Here is a 24,275-nt window from a genome sequence, read left to right as displayed (position 1 = left end):
CATTTATTATAGCACCAAGAACCATAAGATACCTGGGAATAAACCTAACCAAAGAGGTAAAGGATCTGTACTCAAGGAACTACAGAACACTCATGAAAGAAATTGAAGAAGACACAAAAAGATGGAAGACCATTCCATGCTCTTGGATTGGAAGAATAAACATTGTTAAAATGTCTATACTGCCTAGAGCAATCTATACTTTTAATGCCATTCCAATCAAAATTCCACCGGCATTCTTCAAAGAGCTGGAGCAAATAGTCCTAAAATTTGTATGGAATCAGAAGAGACCCCAAATCGCTAAGGAAATGTTGAAAAACAAAAATAAAGCTGGCGGCATCACGTTACCTGATTTCAAGCTTTATTACAAAGCTGTGATCACCAAGACAGCATGGTACTGGCATAAAAACAGACACATAGACCAGTGGAACAGAGTAGAGAGCCCAGATATGGACCCTCTACTCTATGGTCAATTAATCTTCGACAAAACAGGAAAAAATATACAGTGGAAAAAAGACAGTCTCTTCAATAAATGGTGCTGGGAAAACTGGACAGCTATATGTAGAAGAATGAAACTCGACCATTCTCTTACACCGCACACAAAGATCAACTCAAAATGGATAAAAGACCTCAACGTGAGACAGGAATCCATCAGAATCCTAGAGGAGAACATAGGCAGTAATCTCTTCGATATCAGCATTTCAGAAGCAAGAAAATACAAAAACACAGTCACCCAACAAGACAGTCGTGGGAAGACACTACATGGGAAGTCAGCAGACAGGCTTCCAACTACATGTGCACCACCAGCAAGCCGTGTGGCCTCAAAAAAAAAAATCATGTAACCTCTCTGGGCCTCATTTATTATGAAAGTCAGGATTTGAACTAGACCTCCAGCATTCCACGATAAAGGTTCTATGACCTGGGGATTCCTTTTCAAGGGCATCCCACATTCCTGGAGATAACAGGAGAGGTGCACTGGCCGAACGACCTAACGGAGAGGCACCAAAGCCTGCAGAGGAGGGCATGCATTCAATCACACCTTTTCTCCCATGACCACACTCGAGAATTAGTTCAACCACAAGTGGATGAAATGGATTATGTCCTAGACCAAAAAAAATGCATCATGAACATACTGCCTTTGGCCTTCAACCCCGCTTTTTGTTTTAAAAATCCCCCCAAACCAGAAAAGTAGATTATATCCAGACTAAAGGGCAAGAGGAAAATAATTTTATCCTCAAATGTGCACCAGGCTTGAGCTTCATTCATTTGCTGGCTTTTGAGAAGAAGCCTTGGAGGTCCTTTCGGCCCCTCTCTGCAGCGGGGAGTGAAAGCCAGGGCCGTACAAAAGGGAAGAAAGAGCCGGGAGAGGGAGGGAAGCTCGGCTGTGTCTCTGCCGGGTCCTGTTGCTTAGCAACGGCTCACATCTCTGTCTGAGAAATAATGATTTGGGGAGGAGACACTGAGAGCCCATTTCTCACGAAGGAACAGCCCCATTTTACCAGATCCACATTTTCTTAGAATGATAATAAGGTGATGATCGCAGCAAGAGCTCTGGGCATCTACTTCCACAGCCGAAGAGAGAACATGAGAGGCAAAAGGCCAAACCCAGACTGCGGAAGAGTGGCTTCCCGTGCGCAGGCAGGCCTCCGGACTTACCACTTATCCACTTAGCCTCGGGGTCGTGAATTTTGAAATCATCGCTGAAGAGATCTTCCACTGTGACCTTCTTCTTTTGAGACAGACTGTTATCTTCCGCTAGAAAAGAACACGGTCAATAGTTAAATCTTTTCTTTTGGGGTAAAAGAGAGGACCATAAAACACGGGGGTCGCCATTCAGAAATGGTACCCATGGTGAAGTACACTCTTCCTCTACATAACATAAGGCTGAACAAAAGCCATGATTTTTGCTTTTAATTAAAATATCAAAAACGGTGGTAAAGGGATCATGGCGCAGTAAAATGGTATCCGTTCTCCCCCTCTACTTGAACACATACATGAGTGTATTTCTTTGGAACAGAGGTAAACATTTCAAGACTGATTTATGAACAACAAGGTGGAAATGGGCAAGAAAGCAAACACAGTGGCTGTCCAGAACGGATCCCCGTGGTGTGATGTAATCAATCACTCATGGCGCATTTAGTCAAGGCCAGCTCTGCGCAGCACGTCGGATGCTGGGGATGCAACGGCGAGTGAGGTCCTGTAGGTACCGATTCTCCATATGCCTCACTTGTCCCTGGCTGTCTCTAGGCTGGGAATCAGTTCCTGTTCAAACAGAATCACACCTCAAGTGTCTGTGTGCCAACGACCAGATTCCCGCCTTGCATCATCTCCTTCAGCCCCCTGGGAGTAAGCACCTGGGGTGAGCCTCGAAGGTACCAATCTCACAACCATCCGAAGAGGAGATGTTTAGTTAATGGCTCCGGGGGGGGAGGAGCCTATAGAAACCTGACCATGTTTGTTCTATTTCCCAAGGTGGAAGTTTCTGGGGTTTTAGCTAACGGAGGAAACACGCAAGGGTGGTACGTCAGACGGCTCTCACTTTTACTATATACTGATAACATTATTCACTATTTCTGACACACGTCGTCTTTCTAGAACAGAAGACAGTGGCTGTCAGGGCACCTCTCTTGAAGACTTGGGTCCTCGCTTCATCAGCTCTGTGCTGGGCTGCTGGGCGGGGCTCTCCTCGGTGCTAATCGAGGTGCGTAGGTCTGTGTGCCGCCTATGTGACGGGGTTTCAGACCCGTGTTGTTTTTACATTTTGATGTTTGGTTGTTAGGCCTGCCGTTCTTTTCAGTGTCTGCCTGTGGAGCTTCCAGTTCTTGGACTGTCAGAGAACTTGCCCTCCACAGGACCCTTTGTCTCTTTTAATTTTCTGTTTCAAAATCTATGGCAGCTGGGGAAGACAACGAGCATGTTTGCTGGATGGCACAATAACAGAAATAAGCACTCGGGGAGCTCCCTGTAGGATTCCCGTGCGCAGATTTGATTACATCTCCCGTACGGTTTCTTTCTTTTGGCCCCTCTGGATGTTATCGACTATTGACGTTGTCAGAAGGGTCACGTGTTACCGTGTGCATTGACTGACTTCTTGAATATCAAAAAGGATTAACGTGTGGAAAAGTCTTTTGAAAATTACAGAATGATACCTTTCAAAGTGACCTTCTTGTTAGACCTGACTGTGGGGGAGCTCTCCCAGGTGCTACACAAAACCTGTCCAGCCAAACCAATTCCCCCGGAGGGACCTTTCCACCTGCAGCTTTCCATCCCTAGGAAAAGGCACATGGAGTTCAGACATGATGCATGTCAGTGTGGAAAACACACAGTAAATGAACATTTGAAAGATAACTAGACATCGATGTAGTGCAGTTATACTGTGATCGAGTAATTAAGAAATCTATCTGCAACTAGTTGAAAACTAAGTCCTAGAGAGCGAATGCACAATATAACGATCACAGACAACAATGCGGTATTATAGACATCAAATTCGCTAAGAGATTAGATCTTAATTATTCCCACTAAAAAAAGAAATGAGAATTACGTGACCCGATAAAGGCATCAGCTAACCCCCCAAAAGCAATGATCCTGATATATATAAATATATGAAATCAGCATGTTGCACACTTCAAACTTACATAATGGCATGTGTCAAATATATTTCAATAAAAAATAAGGTAAATAAAATAAAACAAGAACAGAGTATAAACATTTCTGAGCACTCCGCAGCATAAGATCAGAAAATAAATAGTTCTATTAAAACATAAATTTTATCTGAGTAAACCTCACTATTCAAGGAAGATTCTAGCTTACTTCTTGAGGTATCCATGCATATAATGAGAAAAGAGTGTAAACCTGCCATTTAAACAAACTTTGGGTAAAAGATGAAAAAGGTAATTTATTCACTTTCTGAAAATCTCTTTACAAACAACTGTTCTGGTAATGTAAAAATGTCTTTAAAAAAAACTATTACATTGTTTTTTAAAACTATTTTAGAAAAACACATGACTTTCAAGTACGGACAGTATGTGGTGGAGGCATTATGCTATAAGCTGCAAAGAGCTGTCTTCAAGCCAGGACACTTGCTGTCAATAATCAGCCGTCTCCTCAAGATGCTCACGTTGGCCTCTCTGGGCCTCGGTGACTTGTTCCCATATTAAACTGCTATCTAATGAAATCACTGATTTGTACTGCGATGCGTTTCACAAATCCTTTGAGATGGTGACAAGCATGCGTGACCGCTGTGCTCCGGAAACCGTGCTGGGCCCTGAGAATCCAGCTGAAGACCCTTGAGGGTCTTCAGGGAGCGGGGAAGCCAAATGGAAAGCATGATTGTGTTCAACAGCGTCCGTCCGGACCTAGAGCAGCAGGGCGGGTGGTGACTGGGAAGAAAGAAGTGGGGGAATCGTGGAAAGAACTCCCCGAGGAAAGGTCCTGCTAGCCAAGGTACAAGAGATACAAGAAGAACATTCCAGCTAGAAGGAATGCAGGAATAGGAAGGCGTCCGCAGACACAGCATTCCCAGGAAATTGTGAGTATTGGTTTTGGGGTGGGAGAAACTGTGACTTGGAAAGGTCCAGAGATGGGGGAGAGCCTCTCATTATATTGGATGTTCTGGAATTTCATTAAGAAACATCCACTTGGGGGTGTCTGGCTGGCTTAGGGCAGTGTCCGACTCTCCACCTCAGCTCAGCTCTTAAACGCAGGGTCGTGAGCTCCAGCTCTGAGTTGGGCTCCATGCTGGGTGTGGAGCCTGCTTTAAAAAGAGAAAACAAAGACAATGCCCACGTTTGGCTTTTCTTTAAAAATTATGCTTACCAGCCAGTAACACTGTCAGTCCCCATCTCAGGAACATTTGCAGCAACGATCTCCTTCAGTACCGCTTGTCCTGCACTTGGCTCCCCGCTTCCAGGGAGCAAGCGGACCTGCTGGGTCCAAGCTCCACAGGGGTGGCTTGTCCTCTCATGGTTTCCGCATTTTTGTATCTTTGGGGGGCATTTGCATAATTTCTTCAGTTTGATTTTCCACTTTATCAATTTTTTAGCATTATCTAGATAGCTCTTTCATCCTGCTACTGAATTTAAAATTATCAAGTAATTATATTTTAATTTCTAAAACTCCTAATTAACTCCTTTTCAGGATAATCTACTCCTATAGCTGTAAGCTCCGTTATCACATTGATAATTTTTTAAAACCTAAAATGTCATTTTCTGCTTTCCCTACTGATTTGTATTTCTTTGGAGTTAAGTGCGTATGTGTATTTAGCTGGTGTTCTCGTTTTTAGGGGACAGTTCCTGCAGGTTCTTGTGACTCCTAGCTGTAAGTGTCTTCCCTGCACGTGTCCTGGGTCATGAGAGACTCCTGGTGCTGTGGCCGGGAGCAACGTCCTGGGCACTTGGAAGCGGGGTCTCATGCTGCCTTTTGCCAGACACGGTGATGGGATTCAAGATCCTCTGAACATGAACCCAATTTTAAAGCCGGGGGCACCTGTCCAGTCGCCAGTCCCTCATGGACACCAAGATCCTAGACCTTCCTGTTGGGTCTGGCTCGTCTGGGCTCCTGGAGGCGGGCAGGAGTCTGGCTGTACTTGTTGCTGTCAGCTTCAACCTGACCCTTCTGCCATGGACAGCATTCTGTCCCACGCAGATAGAAGACTCCGGCTTGGTTCTGAACGCAGCTATGCTTTTCCTCTTTATTTTCTCTCACTTCTACGTGCTTGAAATCAGAAGGGAAAGATTTCTGGGCTCCGTGGCCCATCTTAAACCAGAAGTCACCCTGAACCGAAGTCGACCAGAACCGGAAGGGAACCCGCCCGCGGAAGGACAGGAAGTGCCCAGGGGTTTTCCCAGTTTGCCTTCCATCCTGAAGGTAATCCGGAGACGACCGCGAGGTCGCGTGCCCTTCAGCCCGACACCGGGATAAGCACAGAGCGCTCGCCACCGCGGCACCCTGGTCTGCTCACGGGCGTGCAGAGGCACGTCCGGGTCCCGAGCGAGGCGGCTCCCCCGAGTAGGTCGGGATGCGGTGCAGACTGCTCACGCCCCTGCCGGGGTGCTTGTTCCACAGGCACGTTATTAAGGAGTGCAGTGACTGGGAACGGTCTGGAATGTTCCCTGGTGATTTTTACAGTGAGAAATAAATCCCACCACCCGAGGACGGATTAATGTGAAGCAGAACCTCCCGAGGATTTCCGTCCCTGCAGGTGGAGGTTAGCCCCCGACAAACCCCACTCAGGAACGACGAAACCTACCCAGATCACTTCTGCCTGTGCTGGCCACGGGCAGAAGCGACAACTCCAGAAATGCCAGGCCATCTTGGAGGACGCGGACCGTTCTACCGTCCGATCCTATCAGAACGAGGAGGAAGGCAAGCCTGAGCTACTGCGGGGGTGCAGGGCTTCCCTAAGACAGGTGGGATGTCCGTCAAGGTGGCATTAGCCCCATTCGCAGGGAAATCGGCCATTGGCACTGTCCACAGAATCAGCTTGTGTGCAACCTCTCCCCAAAGTGGGATGCTAGTTTAATTCCAGAATACTGAAGATATCCTGTCTGTAATGCTCACAAGGGTCCCGATAGAACACTGTGCTCTCCAGGTTAAAAAAAAAATTATGTAAATCAAAAAAAAAAAGGTTTCAAAAACATTTTTATGGACACATTTCTGTAATGAGAAAAAGTTATCCTCTGAGATCGACCAGGAACACACACAGCAGGGGCACACAGCCGGTGTTCACCCGGCCGCGCGTGATGGAGCCGGGGTCAAGAAGAAGGACTTTCAAACTCCGAGGAGACACCACGTGGTGTGCCGGTGGGATCGAGTTTCACAGCGAGGCTGATCCCAGTCCAGGTTCAGAGCAGAAACACTCTGGTGTTTAGAGTAAGTCACGGGGAACATCTTTGTATGTTGTTTCCATAGACGCGGGCAATACTTGTTCGCTTCCGTGCAAACAAAGGAACGTATGGAAATCAAAGAAACTGTCTGTTTTTTTAAAAGATTGGTTGATTGAAGAGAGAGCGAGCATGAGAAGGAAGGGCAGAGGAAGGAGACAGAAACTCACGCAGACTCCACGCTGAGCACGGAGCCTGACGTGGCCTTGATCTCACAACCCTGAGATCATGACCTGGACTGAAATCAAGAGTCGGACGCTCAACAGACTGTGCCACCCAGGAGCACAGAAACTGTCCATTTTGCAAAAATCTGAACCGTTAATTCATGACTTCCAGTGATACAGCTTTTGCTTAACCTCAGATCACAGCGGTTTGAACCACTACGGGTGAACCTAACACGGACAGCCATTGAGTCCAGGGAAAAAACTGTGAAAACACAGGAAGCGTTTCCCTTCCCTCGGAGCACGTTAGTGGCCTGAGTCCTCTGTGTGGATGCTGGAATCAATACTTCCCAGTTAGAGCTGCTGCTGTTGTTTTTTAAAGACGTACAATCAGCGTTCTCTGTTGTACACGAGACTCGTATATCCTCTGTAGAGTCTTATTTGTCATAAGGAAAGAATAGTCAGTCCTGCTTCACGGCCAACAACTCAGGAACAATGGAATTTAAGCTGGGTAACGTGCTTACAGGTCATGAAACGGAGCACCCCCAGAGTCTTACCACAAGTCGTTCTGGTGGCGTCGATGATGGTATTTGGGACTTCTGAGCTGATGAAATTTTGGATGCTGAGTTAATGCTGCAATAGCTTAGGACTTGTGGGGACCAGGACGGAGACACTGTACGGTGTATGTGGGATGCATGTGAACCTTTAAGGACCGAGGGTCAGACTGTGTAGGCAGAACAGCGCCCCCCAACGGTGACCTTGAGGACAGGTGTTGTGGACTGAACTGCACACTTCTCCCTTTCATATGGGGAAGCCCCAACCCTCAATGCAACTATACTTGTAGACAGGGCCCTAAAGGAGGTAATTAAAGTTAGATGGGATCATAAAGGTGGGGCTCTATCGCAACAGAACCGGTGTCCTTGTAAGGTGAGAGGAAGAGACACTCTCTCTCTGTGCATGCAGAAAAAAAGCAATGCGAGATACAGCGAGGAAAAGCCGTCTGCAATCCAGAAAAAGAGGTCTCGCTGGAAACCAATCCTGCTGGCATTTGATCTTGGGCGTAAAGACTCGAGAACGATGAGAAAATACATTTCTGTTGTTTAACCACTCAGTGTGGGTATTTTATCATGCCCGCCCGAGCCCACTAACACAACTGGTGTTTTCAAAATTTCAAATTCCTACTCTTTGTTGCTAGTCCATGAAACACGGTATTTGCATATTGATCTGGTGTCCTGCAACCTTTCTGAACTTACCCCTGTGTTTGATGAGCGCATTCTACATTGGCATTCATTTTGTTCTCAATAAGGACGGTGTTATGTGTTCGTTTCAAGTAGAAATAATCCATTAAGACTGCTAAGAAAACAGGTTTGAGTCAAGGTCCAAATAGCAATAAACTAGATCGTAGCTACTAATGGATTTGAAGAAATGCAAGTCCGCCTGGCCCGAGTGCCTCAAGACAAACGCGAATGTTTTAAATGAGTTTTCCATTTTTCAATCAACCTGTTATTATTTGGTGGGAGATTTTATTCAAGTGAGAAAAGAGGCTGCAAATATTATCCAAAGCTGTGAGGAAGGACGGGAGGTGTTGGGCCGTCTGGGGGGGGGGTGCTCCCCAGATTAGCCGGGGAGGGTCAAGACGCAGCACATAAGGTCAGAAATACAGACACAAAGACATTTTCACTTAAAGTTATGAAAGGAATCTATAAAGGACTTGAAAATAACATCAAAGATTTCATAACAGAGTGAAGAAAGGAAGTGGGAGGAAGTGTTTGACGGGAATAGTCTGTGAATACTGATAGGTAAGCATGCTCCAAGAATCCCGGGAAGAAACAGCAGAACTAACATCAGCATCCGTGAGAGGTAATGAATGATACCCAGAGGCGGGTTGTAGAACTGGTAGCCTCAAAAAAAAGTACTACTATTATTTGGATTTGGGTGGTTTATTTCATAGCTTTCTCACTATTTTTCTTTCTGTTTATACCTACTCCCTGGGAGATCCTTAGTAAAGTCACATTCTGATCGTAGCCCAAGCTCACACCCGAATCTGGTGTCTGCACTGGTGTGTGTCTTCAGGAGGCCCAACACCACGGTCCGCTAATCTGACCTTCCCAGCTGATGCCACGGTTTGTTACGTGGACAAAGGTGTGCGGTGCCCCCGACAGAGAAAGCGGGGCTGCTGGGGTGGCTCGTTAGGCCCCAAGTGTCCACATCCTAGTAGCAAGGAGCACAGGCCCATTTTAAGGGAGATTCCATTTCAGGAATCGTCATCGCCTGTGACACAAAATGTACTTTTTATTTTTTACTTGAATTTTATTGGCCCTGTTGATTGATCTGCATTGGATTTGGCTCTTTCTGTTTGTTTTCTATGAATTTTAAGAGGCATTTATATCTGTCTCAGGCATGTAAGTAAAATCATAAAAACAAATTGTCAAGGCAGGGGATGGGGCTTATTCTTTCCTCTTCAGATTCTAAAAACACCCCAATAGATACCTTAACGGGACTACCCGGCAGTTCCTTCTCCGGTGGCAGAGATGACAAAGGACCAGATGGTGCAGCCGCGCGTCCTCCTCCAGAGAGGTGGGGAGGCCGGGCTGGCCTCTCCTGTGAGCAGGTGGGGGGGGGAGTGCAGCACCCACCCCCCTCGCTCTCGCTCTTACTGCCCACAGTGCCCGCCTGTAAGTTACGGCCACTGCAGGACCGGCAAGGCATTGATTTCCCTTTGTCTTCCTTTCCCGTGGCAGCCGCCACGATCCATCACCAATGTGCTGCCTGCAAACAGCCGAGGGAGGGCTGCAGGGGAGCAACTCTTCGCCTCTGCGGCAGCCCCGGGTGCGCCTTGCCTCGGGGCCACATCACTACCATCCCTGCCTCCCTGGTCACGTTGCCTTCTCCCCTCCGTCTGTGTCAGGTCCCTCTCGGCCTCGCTCTTGTAAAGATACACGTGGCTGCCGTTAGGACTCACGGATAAAGCGGGAACCCCTGCCCCATCTCAGAGGCTTCCTTCCATCTCTGTAACGACCCGTTTGCCACATAAGGTGACCTTCCCTGGTGACACTCCCAGGCCATGTTCCCAGGTTCCAGGGACTAGAACATGGACCTCGGGGGAGTCATCCTCCCCCCCAGCAGATCCCTCAAGACCTTTTCTCCATCCCCCACTAACCCACCACCTTAGAAGGCATCCTCTGAAAACATGATAATCATACGTTTACTGAATTTTTTAAAAAGATGGAAAAGAATCTGGGTAAGGATAAAGGAAGGGAGAAAAAGATCAATAAATCCGAGGCTCGGTAAACTTTCTCTTAACCCAGCTTCTGCTCATTTTCAGACCTCACACAAAAAGAACAGGGGAATAGGCGACAGCCCCCTGAGCAAGTGGCTAGCTACATGGGCTGTTTTGCCGCGGTGATAAAGGTCGTTCCGGCAGGGTTCAAGGTAAGATAAAGGTCGTTCCGGCAGGGTTCAAGGTAAGAGTCCTGCCGCGTAGGGAGTGGGGGCCGTTGCAGCATGAAACCGAACGCTCCTTGGGGCTCTGACCTGGTTCATTGTGGGCGACTTCTCTCCACTTCTCGGATCCTATCAGACCATCTGTGTCTGTGTTCCTGACCCACACCTGGTAACTCGACTTAAGACTCCCTAATGGCTGCCCTTGGTCCCTGACTGGCCAGAGTCTTCCTAAAATATCAGCGACTACACTGGCCAGCTCCTTGTAATAGATGGTCCTGAAGGCTCCCCAGACCCACTTGAACTTGACCCAGAGGCTTTCATCCCAACCAGGCAACCGACTGAAGAAAACCAGAGTGCCAGGAGAAGATTTATCCTTTTCATGGTTTATATGTAACCATGCCTTAAAAACAGGATGCAGAATGTAGCAATACTTTGAAAAGTGCCCTTTATGGATAAATATGTAGGCACATTTGCTTAGGTTAGATTCCCAAAGCCGGCACCAATGATCATCTACCCCCATCCTTCAGATAAATGGATCTTTAGTGTAAGAATTCAATATGTAAGCAAGATGCACCTTGCAATCCTAGAACTAATGATGGAAAGTCAAAGTAGAGACTGTTAAGATTCTCCTAGGGACCCACTTCTCAGAACTTTGAAAGTTTGCAACTAACTATAAGGTTAGCAGCAGTGTAAATTCATTCTCTCTTTTATGAGAATCTGTCAGAACTCCCTCCTTGCACATATGTTTCAGTTTAAGGAATGGTGCAAACTCATTGTTCAAGTTCAAGCAATGAAGACTGCCTTCATAAAATATTTCATAAAAAGGGGGTCTTGCCTCCCTGAGAGCCACTGTACACTTCCAAGTCTGCAGAGGCTGACACTTACAAATACTGACTTTCTCAACTCCCCCTTCCAGCTCTTATATTATTATATAATACATATAGTAGGCCGTATAATATAGTTGTGGCAAGTAAGCTCTCTCCTGGCTGGCTCTGAAAAAGACAGAACTACACAGGCAAGTTCTGTGATTTTTCCCTTTTCTCCTGTGAGGGTAGGAAATGTGATGTGCGGAGCCAGGGCAGCCACTTTGCCAGCACGTAGACGAGAAGAGCAGAGATCTTTGAGCCACTGAACCATCCTGGGCCTGGCCATGACCGGGCTTCTCCTTCTCTTTTTTTTCTTCCTTCTCTTCCTCTCTTTCTTTCTTTTTCCCTTAAAGGCAGGGGGAGGGGCAGAGAGAAGGAAAGAGAGGGTCTCTTTTTTGTGTGATTTTTTAAAAATTTATTTGAGAGAGATGTAGACAGTGGGGGAGGAGAAAAGGAGAGAGAGAGAGAGAAAATCCTCAAGCAGACTCCCCGCTGAATGCGAAGCCAGCATGAGCTCTCACAACCCTGAGATCATGACCTGAGCTGAAATCGAGAGTGGCCCACTTAACAGACCGAGCTACCCAGACACCCCTGGACTTCTCTTATGAAACAATGTAACACTTATGGTTTGAATTATTTTAGTTAGGTATTTAGTTAGGTATTCTGTTGGAGACTGAAGTACTGTGTTATTATAACATCTGGGTTTTGGATAAATGCTCAAGCTGGTCCCTAACCTGGTCCATGGACAGGCTAACCAGGTGTGTGAGCCTCCTGAAGTGAATCCAGCTGATTATGAGGACATGTGTGCCCTTTTCCAATAATCGGATGACTTACTGTTTTGTCAGATTCTAAAAACTGTTACAACTTATAAATTTTTACAAAGGACAGGAATGTTCATCATCACTAGCCCTCAGGGAGATTCAAATTAAAACCACATTGAGATATCACCTTACACCAGTTAGAATGGCCAAAATTAGCAAGACAGGAAACAACGTGTGTTGGAGAGGATGTGGAGAAAGGGGAACCCTCTTCCACTGTTGGTGGGAATGCAAGTTGGTGCAGCCTCTTTGGAGAACAGTGTGGAGATTCCTCAAGAAATTAAAAATAGAACTTCCCTATGACCCTGCCATTGCACTCCTGGGTATTTACCTCAAAGATACAGATGTCGTGAAAAGAAGGGCCATCTGTACCCCAATGTTTATAGCAGCAATGGCCATGGTCGCCAAACTATGGAAAGAACCAAGATGCCGTTCAACGGATGAATGGATAAGGAAGATGTGGTCCATATATACTATGGAGTATGATGCCTCCATCAGAAAGGATGAATACCCAACTTTTGCAGCAACATGGATGGGACTGGAAGAGATGATGCTGAGTGAAATAAGTCAAGCAGAGAGAGTCAATTATCATATGGTTTCACTTATTTGTGGAGCATAACAAATATCATGGAGGACATGGGGAGATGGAGAGGAGAAGGGGGTTGGGGGAAATTGGAAGGGGAGGTGAATCATGAGAGACTATGGACTCTGAAAAACAATCTGAAGGTTTTGAAGGGGCGGGGGGTGGGAGGTCGGGGTACCAGGTGGTGGGTATTATAGAGGGCACGGATGGCATGGAGCACTGGGTGTGATACAAAAATAATGAATACTGGTTTTCTGAAAATAAAAATAAATAAATAAATAAAATGATATGGAAAAAAACAAAACAAACAAACAAAAAAAAAAGGACCGGAACCCTTAGACTAGGGCCACCTCGAATCCAGCGACTGGCGTTCCACACTCTCCCAACCTGTCACCACCCCGTCCCTCCAGCCTTGACTCCTGACACCAATTACATCCCTCCGTGACTTCCCGGCCAGGCAGCTTCTGTCCGGCTAGCGCGCCAGGATTCTGATGGCTGTGGTGACCTGCCCTCTCGGATCTCCTTCATCTCTCCTGCATCTGTCTTTCAACTTCCTCATCTTCCATAAAACCATCCACCAATGCTTCCTGTCCTCCCCGATCGTGCCCACATCATGGTCTGTCACCATGAATACTATCTGCACCAACCCTTTATACAAAGCACTTAGTTCCCTCAGCATTAACAGATTAACTTCATCAGAAACAACAATGACAAGAGTGGCAGCAGCAACGGCAGCAGCAACAAGTCTCTATTTCATGACCGGAGTAGCCACTGTTCACCCAATCAGCCAGCTGGCAGGTGGTGTGAACAAAAGAGTCTAGAAACACAACTACAGATGTCCGAGGGAAAGTGAGCAACACCAGAGACCAATCAAGTCCCTGATGTGTCCTGTGAAAGGACACTTGTCATAGTCATAAACAGCAGATCAACTCTGACGAGATCGGATTTGGGGGATGAGTTTAATATAGGAAGAAAACATAGAAAATGCTTGGGAGACATAGCCAAATCACCTATTTCTACAAGAAACCATAAAACAGTAAGGTGTATGTTACTTGTTATGATATACACATGTTATTAAATTACTGTTAAGCTACTTTTCAATTGTCACAGATGATGCATAGAGTATAGAGAGATTAAAAACTGGGCATCAGCACAACTTGAAATACTAAAATAAATATCACAAACATATTGAACAAAAGAACCAGTTGTAAAGAATACATACTAGATGATTGTATTAATGCTGTAAATGTAGAAAGTCTAAAAGCATGCAAAACTGCTCTATGATATTAGAAATTAGGGGATCTTTGGGAAGATTAACGATGAGAGAGAAGGATAGGAGGCTTCTGGGATGCTGGCTGAATTCCATGTTTTGATGTGGGTCCCAGCTATAGGAGTCTATTCACTTTGAAAATTCACTAACAATATGACATTATCTGTGTGTTTTAAATAAATGCTCACAAATCAATTGTTCCAGAATTTTTCAAAGATGAGCTTCAAATAATGGTGTATCACTACACACCTATCAGAATGGCCCAAACCCAGAACACTGCCAACACCAAATGCTGGCGAAGATGTGAAGCCACAGGAAGTCTCGTTCATTGCTGATGGGGATGCAGAATGGGGCAGCCAGTTTGGAAGACAGCTGGGCAGTCTCTTACAAAACAAAATACACTTGTAGCATGTATTTCAGGAGACACACTCTTTGGTATTTACCCAAAGAAGCTGAAAATTACGTTTACATAAACACCCTCGTGTGAATGTTTAGAGCAGCTTTGCTCATAACTGCCAACACCTGGAAGCAACCAAAATGTCCCTCGGTGGGTGGACGCATAAACAAACTGTGGTCCACCCAGACCATGGGATAGTACTCAGCACTGAAAAGAGATGAGCTGTGGAGCATGCAAAGGCATAGAAGAACCTTAAAAGCCTATTGCTTAAATGAAAGAAGTCTCCATATTGTATGGTTCCAACTGCATAACATTCTGGAAAAGGCACAACAGCAGGGACAGTAAAAACACCATTGCCAGGGGTTATGGGGGAGGGAGGGGTGAACAGACAGACCAGAGAGGGTTCTTGGAGCAGCAGAGCTCTTCTGTAGAACGCTGTGATGGTGGATGGGTGCATCACACATTTGTCCAAGCCTGTGGCACGCACCACACCAACAGTGCACCTTTTTTTTTTTTTAAGACGTGGTCCGTATATACAATGGAATATTACTCAGCCATCAGAAAGGATGAACACCCAGCTTTTGTATCAACATGGACAGGACTGGAGGAGATTCTGCTGAGCGAAATAAGTCAAGCAGAGTCAATTATTATACGGTTTCACTTACTTGTGGAGCATAAGGAATAACACAGAGGACAAGGGGAGATGGAGAGAAGGGAGTTGGGGGAAATCAGAGGGGGGGATGAACCATGAGAGACTGTGGACTCTGAGAAACAAACTGAGGGTTTTGGAGGGGGGGTCGGGGATGGGGTGAGCCTGGTGTTGGGTATTAAGGAGGGCACGGATTGGATGGAGCACTGGGTGTTACACGCAAACAATGAATCATGGAACACTGCATCAAAACTAATGATGTACTGTATGGTGAGTAACATAATAAAAAATAAAAAAAGTTTTAAAAGATTTGTTATTTTATTTTATTTTATTTTTTTAAGATTTTATTTATTTGTTAGAGAGAGAGAGAGAGACAGAGCACAAGCACAGGCAGACAGAGTGGCAGGCTAGAGGCAGAGGGAGAAGCAGGCTCCCCGCCAAGCAAGGAGCCTGATGTGGGACTCGATCCCAGGATGCTGGGATCATGACCTGAGCTGAAGGCAGCCGCTTAACCAACTGAGCAACCCAGGCATCTATTTTAGAGAGAGTGAGAGTGAGGGGAGGGAGAGGCGGGGAGAGAGCAAAACTTAAGCAGACTCCATGTTGAGCATGAAGCCTGACACAGGGCCCAACCTCACGACCCTGCGATCCAGACCTGATCCGAAATAAAGTCAGAAGCTGAAGTGACTAAGCCACACAGACACCCCACCAAGAGGGCACCTTAATGGAAACTATGAACTTCAAGTGATAATGACAGGCCCGTGAAGGTTCATCCATTGTAAAAACGTGCCACTCCGGAGGGGACTGACAAGCGGCAGGGGAAGCTGTGCGTGCCTGGGGGCAGAGGGTGTCTGGGCAAACTGTACCTGACTCTCTGTCTGGCTGTGAATCCAACTACCTAAAAAAACCTGCCAAAAAAATAGTCTATTAAAAAAAAAACATGGAAAGTTTATTATAGAACTTCCTTTGTTAACTAGCAGTCACACCTCTGAAGTGGAGGGATTCTCTCGAATGTAATTTTAATATGGCTCTTTTCCACACAAAGCCATTTCGTCTTATTTTGAGTCTGGTGTACATTCAGAACACTTGATTAAATGTCTGACTTGCTTGCACCTACTCTCTCCTGGAGGGGAATCCAATTTATGAGCCATGCCTGCTTATTTGCTGGATTTCACTCCCTCTCCGTAAAGCCTATCGGGTCCAATTGAAAATTAAAAAAAGATAAGCTGAGAGTTAGCAAAGCACTTATAGACATTGGACCTAAATCAGGGATGAAATTTCAACTCCATAAAAATCATCTCTGTGCTCCCCCCACCCAAAAGACTCATGAGTCTCACATTCCCATAACCTCCACATGGCCTCAGCCCAGAGTCTACTGTCACTGGGACCTTCAAATGTCGAAGGCTTTACAGTTACATGCCACCTCACCGTGTTCTGGCATTTTCCATTGGAAACCATTGTCCGTCTTCTCTAATGTGAAAATCCATAAGGCCAACCGTCCGGGCTGTTTTAATGCAAATGTGACTTTGCTGGATTTTTCAGCTCCTACGACATTAACTGTGACACTGGAGAATGGCAATGGTCCTTTTCATCAGAATGCAAGAACTGTAGCTGCCCAAAAAGTCACAGACTCTATGTGACCTAATGTAGGCACATATTAAATATCTGAAAATTAAAAAAGGTAACTCTGGGTCTATTGCGCCAAAGAGAAATTTCGAAAAGAGCACAGACTAGCAAGGGAGAAATGAATGACAAAATTGAAAAGGACACATTCTCATTTGGCTAGTCCCTTCGGAAGTAAGATTGCCTTAAACACTTTTAATTTGATCTTTAAAATGTAAATTGTGCATAACGGGTGGTAATTAGACAGCACGACAGAAAAATGTACTTGTCGTTCAGAACGGTTACCATAAGGCCCTTTAAGATCCTGGGTACCAACAGGGCTTCCATGTGATTCTTCCTACCAAGCTGGAAAGGGCACCCACACGAATGTGGGAATATTTCTACCAAAAGGCTAGACCCAGTTGAGTTCAAAATGGATTTTCTGGGCAAGTAAAAAGCAGGTACTGTGATTTGAGTTTCAACAAACCAGAATATAAGACTAGAAACTGGCAGTCCTTGAAAAAGATTATTTTATTAAAAGTACCTCCTACTTAACAAAGTCAACATCCAAAGAATAATCCAATCAAGAAATGGGCAGAAGACATAAACAGACATTTCTGCAAAGAAGGCATCCAAGAGACACATTTTGAAAAAATGCTCACATCGCTTGACATCAGGGAAATACAAAACCACAATGAGATACCACCTCACACCAGTCAGAATGGCTACAATTAACAAGTCAGGAAATGACAGATGCTGGCGAGGATGTGAAGAAAGGGGAGCCCTCCTACACTGTTAGTGGGAATGCAAGCTGGTGCAGCCACTCTGGAAAACAGTGTGGAGGTTCCTCAAAAAGTTGAAAATAGAACTACCCTATGATCCAGCAATTGCACTCCTGGGTATTGACCCCAAAGATACAAATGTAGTGATCTAAACGGGCATGTGCACCCCAATATACAATAGCCAAACTAAAAAGAGCCTAGATATCCAACGACAGATGAATGGATGAAGAAGATGCACAATGGAATACTACTCAGCCATCAAAAATAAAATCTTGCCATTTGCAATGACATGGATGGAACTAGAGGGTATTACGCTAAGTCAAATACATCAGTCAGAGAAAGACAAATACCACATGATCTAACTCATGTGGAATTTAAGAAACAAGACAGAGGATCATAAGGAAAGAGAAGAAAAAATTAAAGTGAGATGAAACCAGAGAGGGAGACAAATGATAAAAGACTCTTAATCATAGGAAACAAGCTGAGGGTTGCTGGAGGGGAGGCAGCTGGGCGGATGGGCATTAAGGAGGGCATGTGATCTGATGAGCACCGGGTGTTATGGAAGACTGATGAGTCACTGACCTCCACCTCTGAAACTAATGTTACACTATATGCTAATTAACTAAATTTAAATTTTTAAAGAAGCTCCTACTATATTTTCTAAGTAAGTCTACCAAAATGGAGGCAAAGCCAGGTGGGAAGGCACCCAGGGTGGCACACAGATTTGCAGGGTGTTATCATCACTGAGGCTCTCCTCTCCTTAAGGCTGCACTTTGTTCATCCCCCACCCAGTGGAAGCCACAACTGCCCTTAGTAGGGCTCACAGTCCTTAGGTCAGTGACTCAGTGATGGGCACCACTCAACCGGCCTTACCCGAGCCCTGCCTAGACTTCTCATTTGTTTTCTTTTTTTTTTTTCCTTATTTATTTATTTATATTATTTATTTATATATATATTTTTCCAATTTATTTATTTTCAGAAAAACAGTATTCATTATTTTTTCACCACACCCAGTGCTCCATGCAATCCGTGCCCTCTATAATACCCACCACCTGGTACCCCAACCTCCCACTTCTCATGTCTGTGAAATTCTCCTCATGCACGTTCCTTGTCTTACTCATTTTTTTTTGTTATCTTATGTTAGTCCCCATACCATATGTCATTAGATTTTGACGTAGTGTTCCCACATGCATCATTTGCCTACAACACCCAGTTCTCCAGGCAACGCATCACACCCATCACCAGACACTAAGCTGTCAGGAAGAGCGTTTGTATCTCTTTTTCTCACCTTTCATCTAACACTAAGCTAGATGCTCTCAGCCCCCAAGAGGTGAGCATTAATGTTTGACCAACGGGTACATCCGTTGTCCATCTGATGGTGGACTCAAGGATGCTCTGCAGGTCTGTGGGTCCGAGAAAGTTCTGGAACCAGGGGCAGGTTGGGCAATTTGACATTCTCTCCTGCCTGACTGAATTTTGGTTGCCAAAAGCCAGCGCTGTACCCCAGGACGGCAGAGGCAAAAAGCCCATGGTGGGAGGGGACAGCAGGACCTTTCTGCTGAACAGGCGTGGCTGATCATTCTAACCCCAGGACACACGCTCCCTGGGCAGCACAACCTGTAAAATGAAATACCAGCTACTGAAGCCCAACAGAGCCCAAGGGTTAGGCCAGGCTCAGCCACATTTGTCTCTTAACAGAAGCATGAAAGAAATTCTGCTCTTCAAAGCCTTTTCTGGAATTCAGGGATGCACTCCAGCCCCGTCGCCAGCAGATGCCTCCTGCCCATTCTTGTTGCCCCTGACAACTGGCCGCCAGCATTCAAAGAGGGAATGGTTACAGAGACAATATTCTCTTTGCAGAAGGCTCACTGCTGCCCGGGAGCTGAATGTCAATGATTCCCAGGGCTAGCGGCGGCATTTGGGAGGCTGGGATGTGCTTCCCTATGCAGTGGAGAAGACTGAAGGACCGCTCTCTGTGGGGTGTTGGCATGGGCACAAGGAAGAAAGGCTTCCAGGGCTGGTTTGGAACTTATTCAGAGAGAACATTTACCAACGAGCCTCGCTGCTGGACTGTTGGGGAGAAAGGAGCTCAGGGTGGGTGCCCTTTTATTTCCCTTTCAAGTAACAACTGCAGGAGCCCTAGGACTCTGGGTGACATGGACACTTGTGTGCCTTGGAAGGACGGCAGCCACCGCAAACTACTTGAAACACTGTTGCTTTCTAAGTCCCCACTTCAGTGCTGGACAGCCACAGAATCCACTGTTCAGTCATCATTTTCTTGTATAAAACAGCGTTCTGTTTAAGGAAAAGCAAAGGTAGGAACATGTACTCCATGAATCCCAAGGAAGACCTGATTCCCTCCACTTTAAAAGTATGTGGTTGCTGAACTCTCCAGCTAAGGTGAATCATCGTCAGCAAATCACAAAATAGAACAAGTACTTGTCTTTACTAACCCTCCCCCTACTCAGATTTCAATGGCTGAATCCATTCCCCACCCCACCCCCCATCAGTCAGATGCGCCATATTGAATCCTGAGTCCCCCTCCTCCAGGTTTTTGATAATGTTCCCACTATCATGTAAACTAACAGCTCAAGTGAGATGAAGTTCATGTACTATGAAGTTCCACTTTTTAATATGTACAACTCAGTAGTTCTTGGTGTATTAACCGAGCTGTGAATCTATCACCACTCTCAAATTCCAGAATCTTTTCATCACTGCCAAAAGAAATCTTATTCTGATGTGCCATGTAGGCTTGTCCACCGGATCAAAGGTACCATCAGGTGGGGATGTTGGTAACCAGGGAAGCTGTACGTTGTGTGGGGACAGACGGCATATGGGAAGTCTCTGTGACTTCCTCTCGATTTTTCTGTGAATCTAAAGTTTCTCTAAAAGTATAATGTCATTTAAAAAAAAAGAGGGGCGCCTGGGTGGCTCAGTGGGTTAAACCCTCTGCCTTCAGCTCAGGTCATGATCTCAGGGTCCCGGGATCGAGCCCTGCATCGGGCTCTCTGCTTGGTGGGGAGCCTGCTTTCCCCTCTCTCTGTCAAATAAAAAATTTAAAAAAAAAGAAATCTCATACTTACAAGCGGTTACTTCTTACCATCCCCATCTGCAGCCCCTAGCACCCACGAATGTACCTCTATCTCTATGGATTTGCCCATTCTGGGATCATACGGGATGTGGCCTTCTGGGTCTAACTTCTTTCACATAGCATAATATCTTCAAGTTTCATCCATGTTGTATTACACATCAGAGATTCATTCTTTTGTATAGCTGAATAATATTCCCCCGTACGGATATACCAACCTGTGTTCATCTGTTCACTAGGTGAAGGACACTGGGCTGTTTCTACCTTTTTGGCTCTTAGGAATAATGGTGCTATGGACATCCACATGCAAGTTTCCGTATGAACACATGCCTTCAGTTTTTTCAGGTATATACATGGGATTGGAATCGCTCAGTCATACATGAATTCTACGTTTAGTTTTGAGGAACTCCTGAACAGTTTTCCACAGAGTCTACAACTTTATATTCCTACTAATAATGTCTGAGGCTTCCCATTTTTCCACATCCTTACCGACACTCGTTCTTTTCCTTTTTGTGTGTTTGTGTTTGTTTTTATTGCCATCCTAGTGAGTATGAAGTAGGATACTGTGAGTTTGATTTGCATTGCTTCGGTGACGAATGATGGCGAACATCTTTTTTTTTTTAATGCCTCTTGGCCATTTATATTTCTTTGGATAAATGTTTTCAAAATCCTCTGGTTGCTTTTAGTTGAATTATTTCTCTCTTTGTTTTGAGTGATAGTAATTCTTTATATAATCTGGACATTAGACCTTTACTGAACATATATCTTGCAAATATTTTCTCACATTATGTGGGTTCTCTTTTCCCTCTCTTGATAGTGTCCACTGATGCACAAACATTGTTAAGTTAGATGAAATCCAATTGATGTATTTTTTCTTTGGTTGCTTATGCTTCTGGTGTCATATCTAAGAAACGGTTGCCTAACCCAAGGTCATAAATATATGCCCCTAAGTTTTCTTCAAGAATTTTATCCTTTCAGCTCTTTTATTGGCTTGTTGGTCCACATTGAGTTGATTTTGTACATGGTTTGAGGTAAGGCTCCAACTTTTCTCTTCTGCATGCGGATATTCAGCTGGCCAAGCACTATTTGTTGAAAAGACAATTCCTCCCCCATCCAAAGATCTTGGCGCCCTTGTCAAAAATCAATTGGCCATAGATGTATGGGTTTATTTCTGTGTTCTATTCCATTAAACTATATGTCTATACTTATGCTGGTATCATCATTACTGTAACCTTAGAGTAAGTTTTAAAATCAGGAAATATAAGTACTTTAACCATTCTTTTTCAAGGTTGTTTTGGCTACTCTGAGTCCCTTGTATTTTCATATGACTTTTGGAATCAGCTTGTCTATTTCTCCAATAAGGCAGGCAACTGGGATTTTTACAAAGATTGGATTGAATCTATAAATGTATTTGGAAAGTATTGCTATGATACCAATATTAGACCTTCTAACCCATAAATATAGACTATCCTTTCATTTATGTACATCTTCTTTAATTTCTTTCAATTACGTTTTTTGATTTTTCAGTGCACACGCTTGTACACCTTCAGTTAAATTATTCCTAAGTACTTTATTCTTTTCAAAACTGTTATAGGTAGAATCAATTTCTTAATTAAATTTGTAGATTGTTCATTGTTAATGGATGGGAATATAAATGACTTCTGTATACTGATGTTATACTATCCAGCCTTGCATTTGTGTGTATATGTGTGTGTGTGTTCCTTAAGATTTTCTATATACAAGTTCATGTCATCTATGAATAGATTAGATTGTTTACTTCTTTCTTACCTGTAGTTTTTCCCCCTTGTATTGCCTTGACTAGAATCTCTAATAGAATGTTAAATAGAAATGCGGAGATTAAGCGTCCTGGTCTATTCCTGATCTTGGGGAAATGCTTTCAATCTTTCACCAATAAGTGTGATATTAGCTATGGGTTTTTTTTTTCATACATGCTCTTTATCAGGTTGAGGAAGTTTCTACTAGCTTGTTGAGTGTTTTGTTATGAAAAGATTTTGGACCTTGCAAATGTCAGCTCTGTGGGTTCCTTCCATCCCTTTATTCTATTAATATGTATATATTTTATATTGATTCTCATGCATTAAATCAAATTTTCTTTCCTGGGATAAATCACATTTGGTTAAGGTGTACAATCCTTTTTATCTGTTGCTGGATTCAGTTTGCTAGAATTTTGTTGAGGATTTGACATCTATATTCATAAGGGATATCAGTTATAGTTTGCATTTCCTGTGATACCTCTACCTAGTCTTGGCTTCAAGGTATGGATTTCTCTTTTTGCCATTGAAGTTTTAGATCTTTTAAATGTACATCATCATTTACTTGTACTTCTTGTAAAAATATAAAATTTATGTATGTATGCTTGTATGTATGTATTTATTTACTTATTGATACATTTCAATGTATCTACTTCTTTTTCCATCTTAAGGCCTTATACCTGTGCAGTCCATTTACTGAGGGTTAGAACTGTGTTTTTCTGTTCAAACAATTAGGAATGTAATGTGACAGTGAGAATGTGGCCACCGTAGTCTCCTGTAATTGCCAGTGGTTACCTTACAGGAAAATTCTTCCTTCGTTCCTTAACCTCATACCCCATCACAACCCGCTTCCCATCTCACCTTCTTCTGAACTTCCTCACCACGGGCCTCTCTCTCCTCCAAGCTCCCACGGCACTTATTTTCAAAACATTCAATGACACAGGTGTGTACACATTTTTGCTGTAGGTTTTTGCTGAAGGTGTTTGTGTGTTTTTTCTTCCCTGTGAGATTCCTGGTTCTTTCTGACATTCTGTTATTTCATGAAGTACTTCTGTTCTTAGTTCACACTCAATGTATGTTGTTTCAATAATTTTTAAAAATCCGTCTTTGATCCAGTAGCTATGAATTCCATGAGATCCATATGCTTGTTATATTTATGATACCACTGTCTTTAAGCTCAAGTGTGAATAAGTAATTACGAATTTTAACATGTGCCAAGCATTTCCATGTAGCTAACAAGTATATGAATGAATTCAAAGCATACAAAATGGATTTTTTTCATTGAAACATATTAACCATTTAACAATATGACCCAACGAGAATTAGAACCTGGGAAAAATATGTAACAGGTAGTTACTTAGAAAAAAATTGCAAAGCACAGCTCGGCACTTTCTCCCATCCTGCTTTTCCAAGAATAAATGTAAGTACCTGGGGTCAGCAGTATGACCGAGGTGACGATCAAGGAGCAGATGACCAGAATCACGAGGAGAGCAATTGCTATTCCCTTCCAGTTTCTTTGGGGGGGGTTGCTCCCCACCAGCTCCTAGAAACAACAAGAGGAAAGAGAAACCCAGTGAGTGAAGTAAAGAAATGTGATAAACCAAACGAAGATACTCGGATTCAAGAGCCACCACACCGAAGAGTGAAGGAGGCACATTCTTATCCTTGAAGCTATGAGTAGCTCCTCTGTCCACCCTTCTGCCCCCTGCGCTCGTCCCCGTACCTCAGCAAAACCCGACGTCAAGAACAAACGTCACAGTCTATGATGTTTACAGCTTTGCTGAGAACTGACTCGCTCTCCACTCGGGACACTGGGTTCCACAACATAGGACAACTGTGGCCTTTCTTTTCATGACAGACAGCCTCCCAACCCCACTGAGTCAAACCTAGCCACGACGAACACCGCCAGCTCCAAGTCCTCCCTCATCTTCCTTCTCGTTCACATCCACACTGCTCACTTCTATT

General features: G+C 44.4%; 1 protein-coding gene across 4 annotated transcripts in view; it reads right to left on the bottom strand.

The window, feature by feature from the left end:
- The window catches only part of DPP6 (dipeptidyl peptidase like 6), a 791,001-nt gene that overhangs the window by 314,792 nt on the left and 451,934 nt on the right, over positions 1-24,275 (bottom strand). For all 4 annotated transcript variants that reach the window (XM_044246903.1, XM_044246901.1, XM_044246902.1 and 1 more), the window contains exons 2-3: positions 23,739-23,853; positions 1,654-1,752 (exon numbers count right to left, since the gene is read on the bottom strand). In XM_044246903.1, the coding sequence (XP_044102838.1) occupies positions 1,654-1,752; positions 23,739-23,853 (214 nt within the window). The remainder of the gene's footprint in view (positions 1-1,653; positions 1,753-23,738; positions 23,854-24,275) is intronic.

The sequence above is a fragment of the Neovison vison genome, chromosome 4 (assembly GCF_020171115.1).
Source record: "Neovison vison isolate M4711 chromosome 4, ASM_NN_V1, whole genome shotgun sequence".
In the NCBI taxonomy this organism is placed as follows: Eukaryota; Metazoa; Chordata; class Mammalia; order Carnivora; family Mustelidae; genus Neogale; species Neogale vison.
This window is presented reverse-complemented; position numbering and strand designations above follow the sequence as displayed.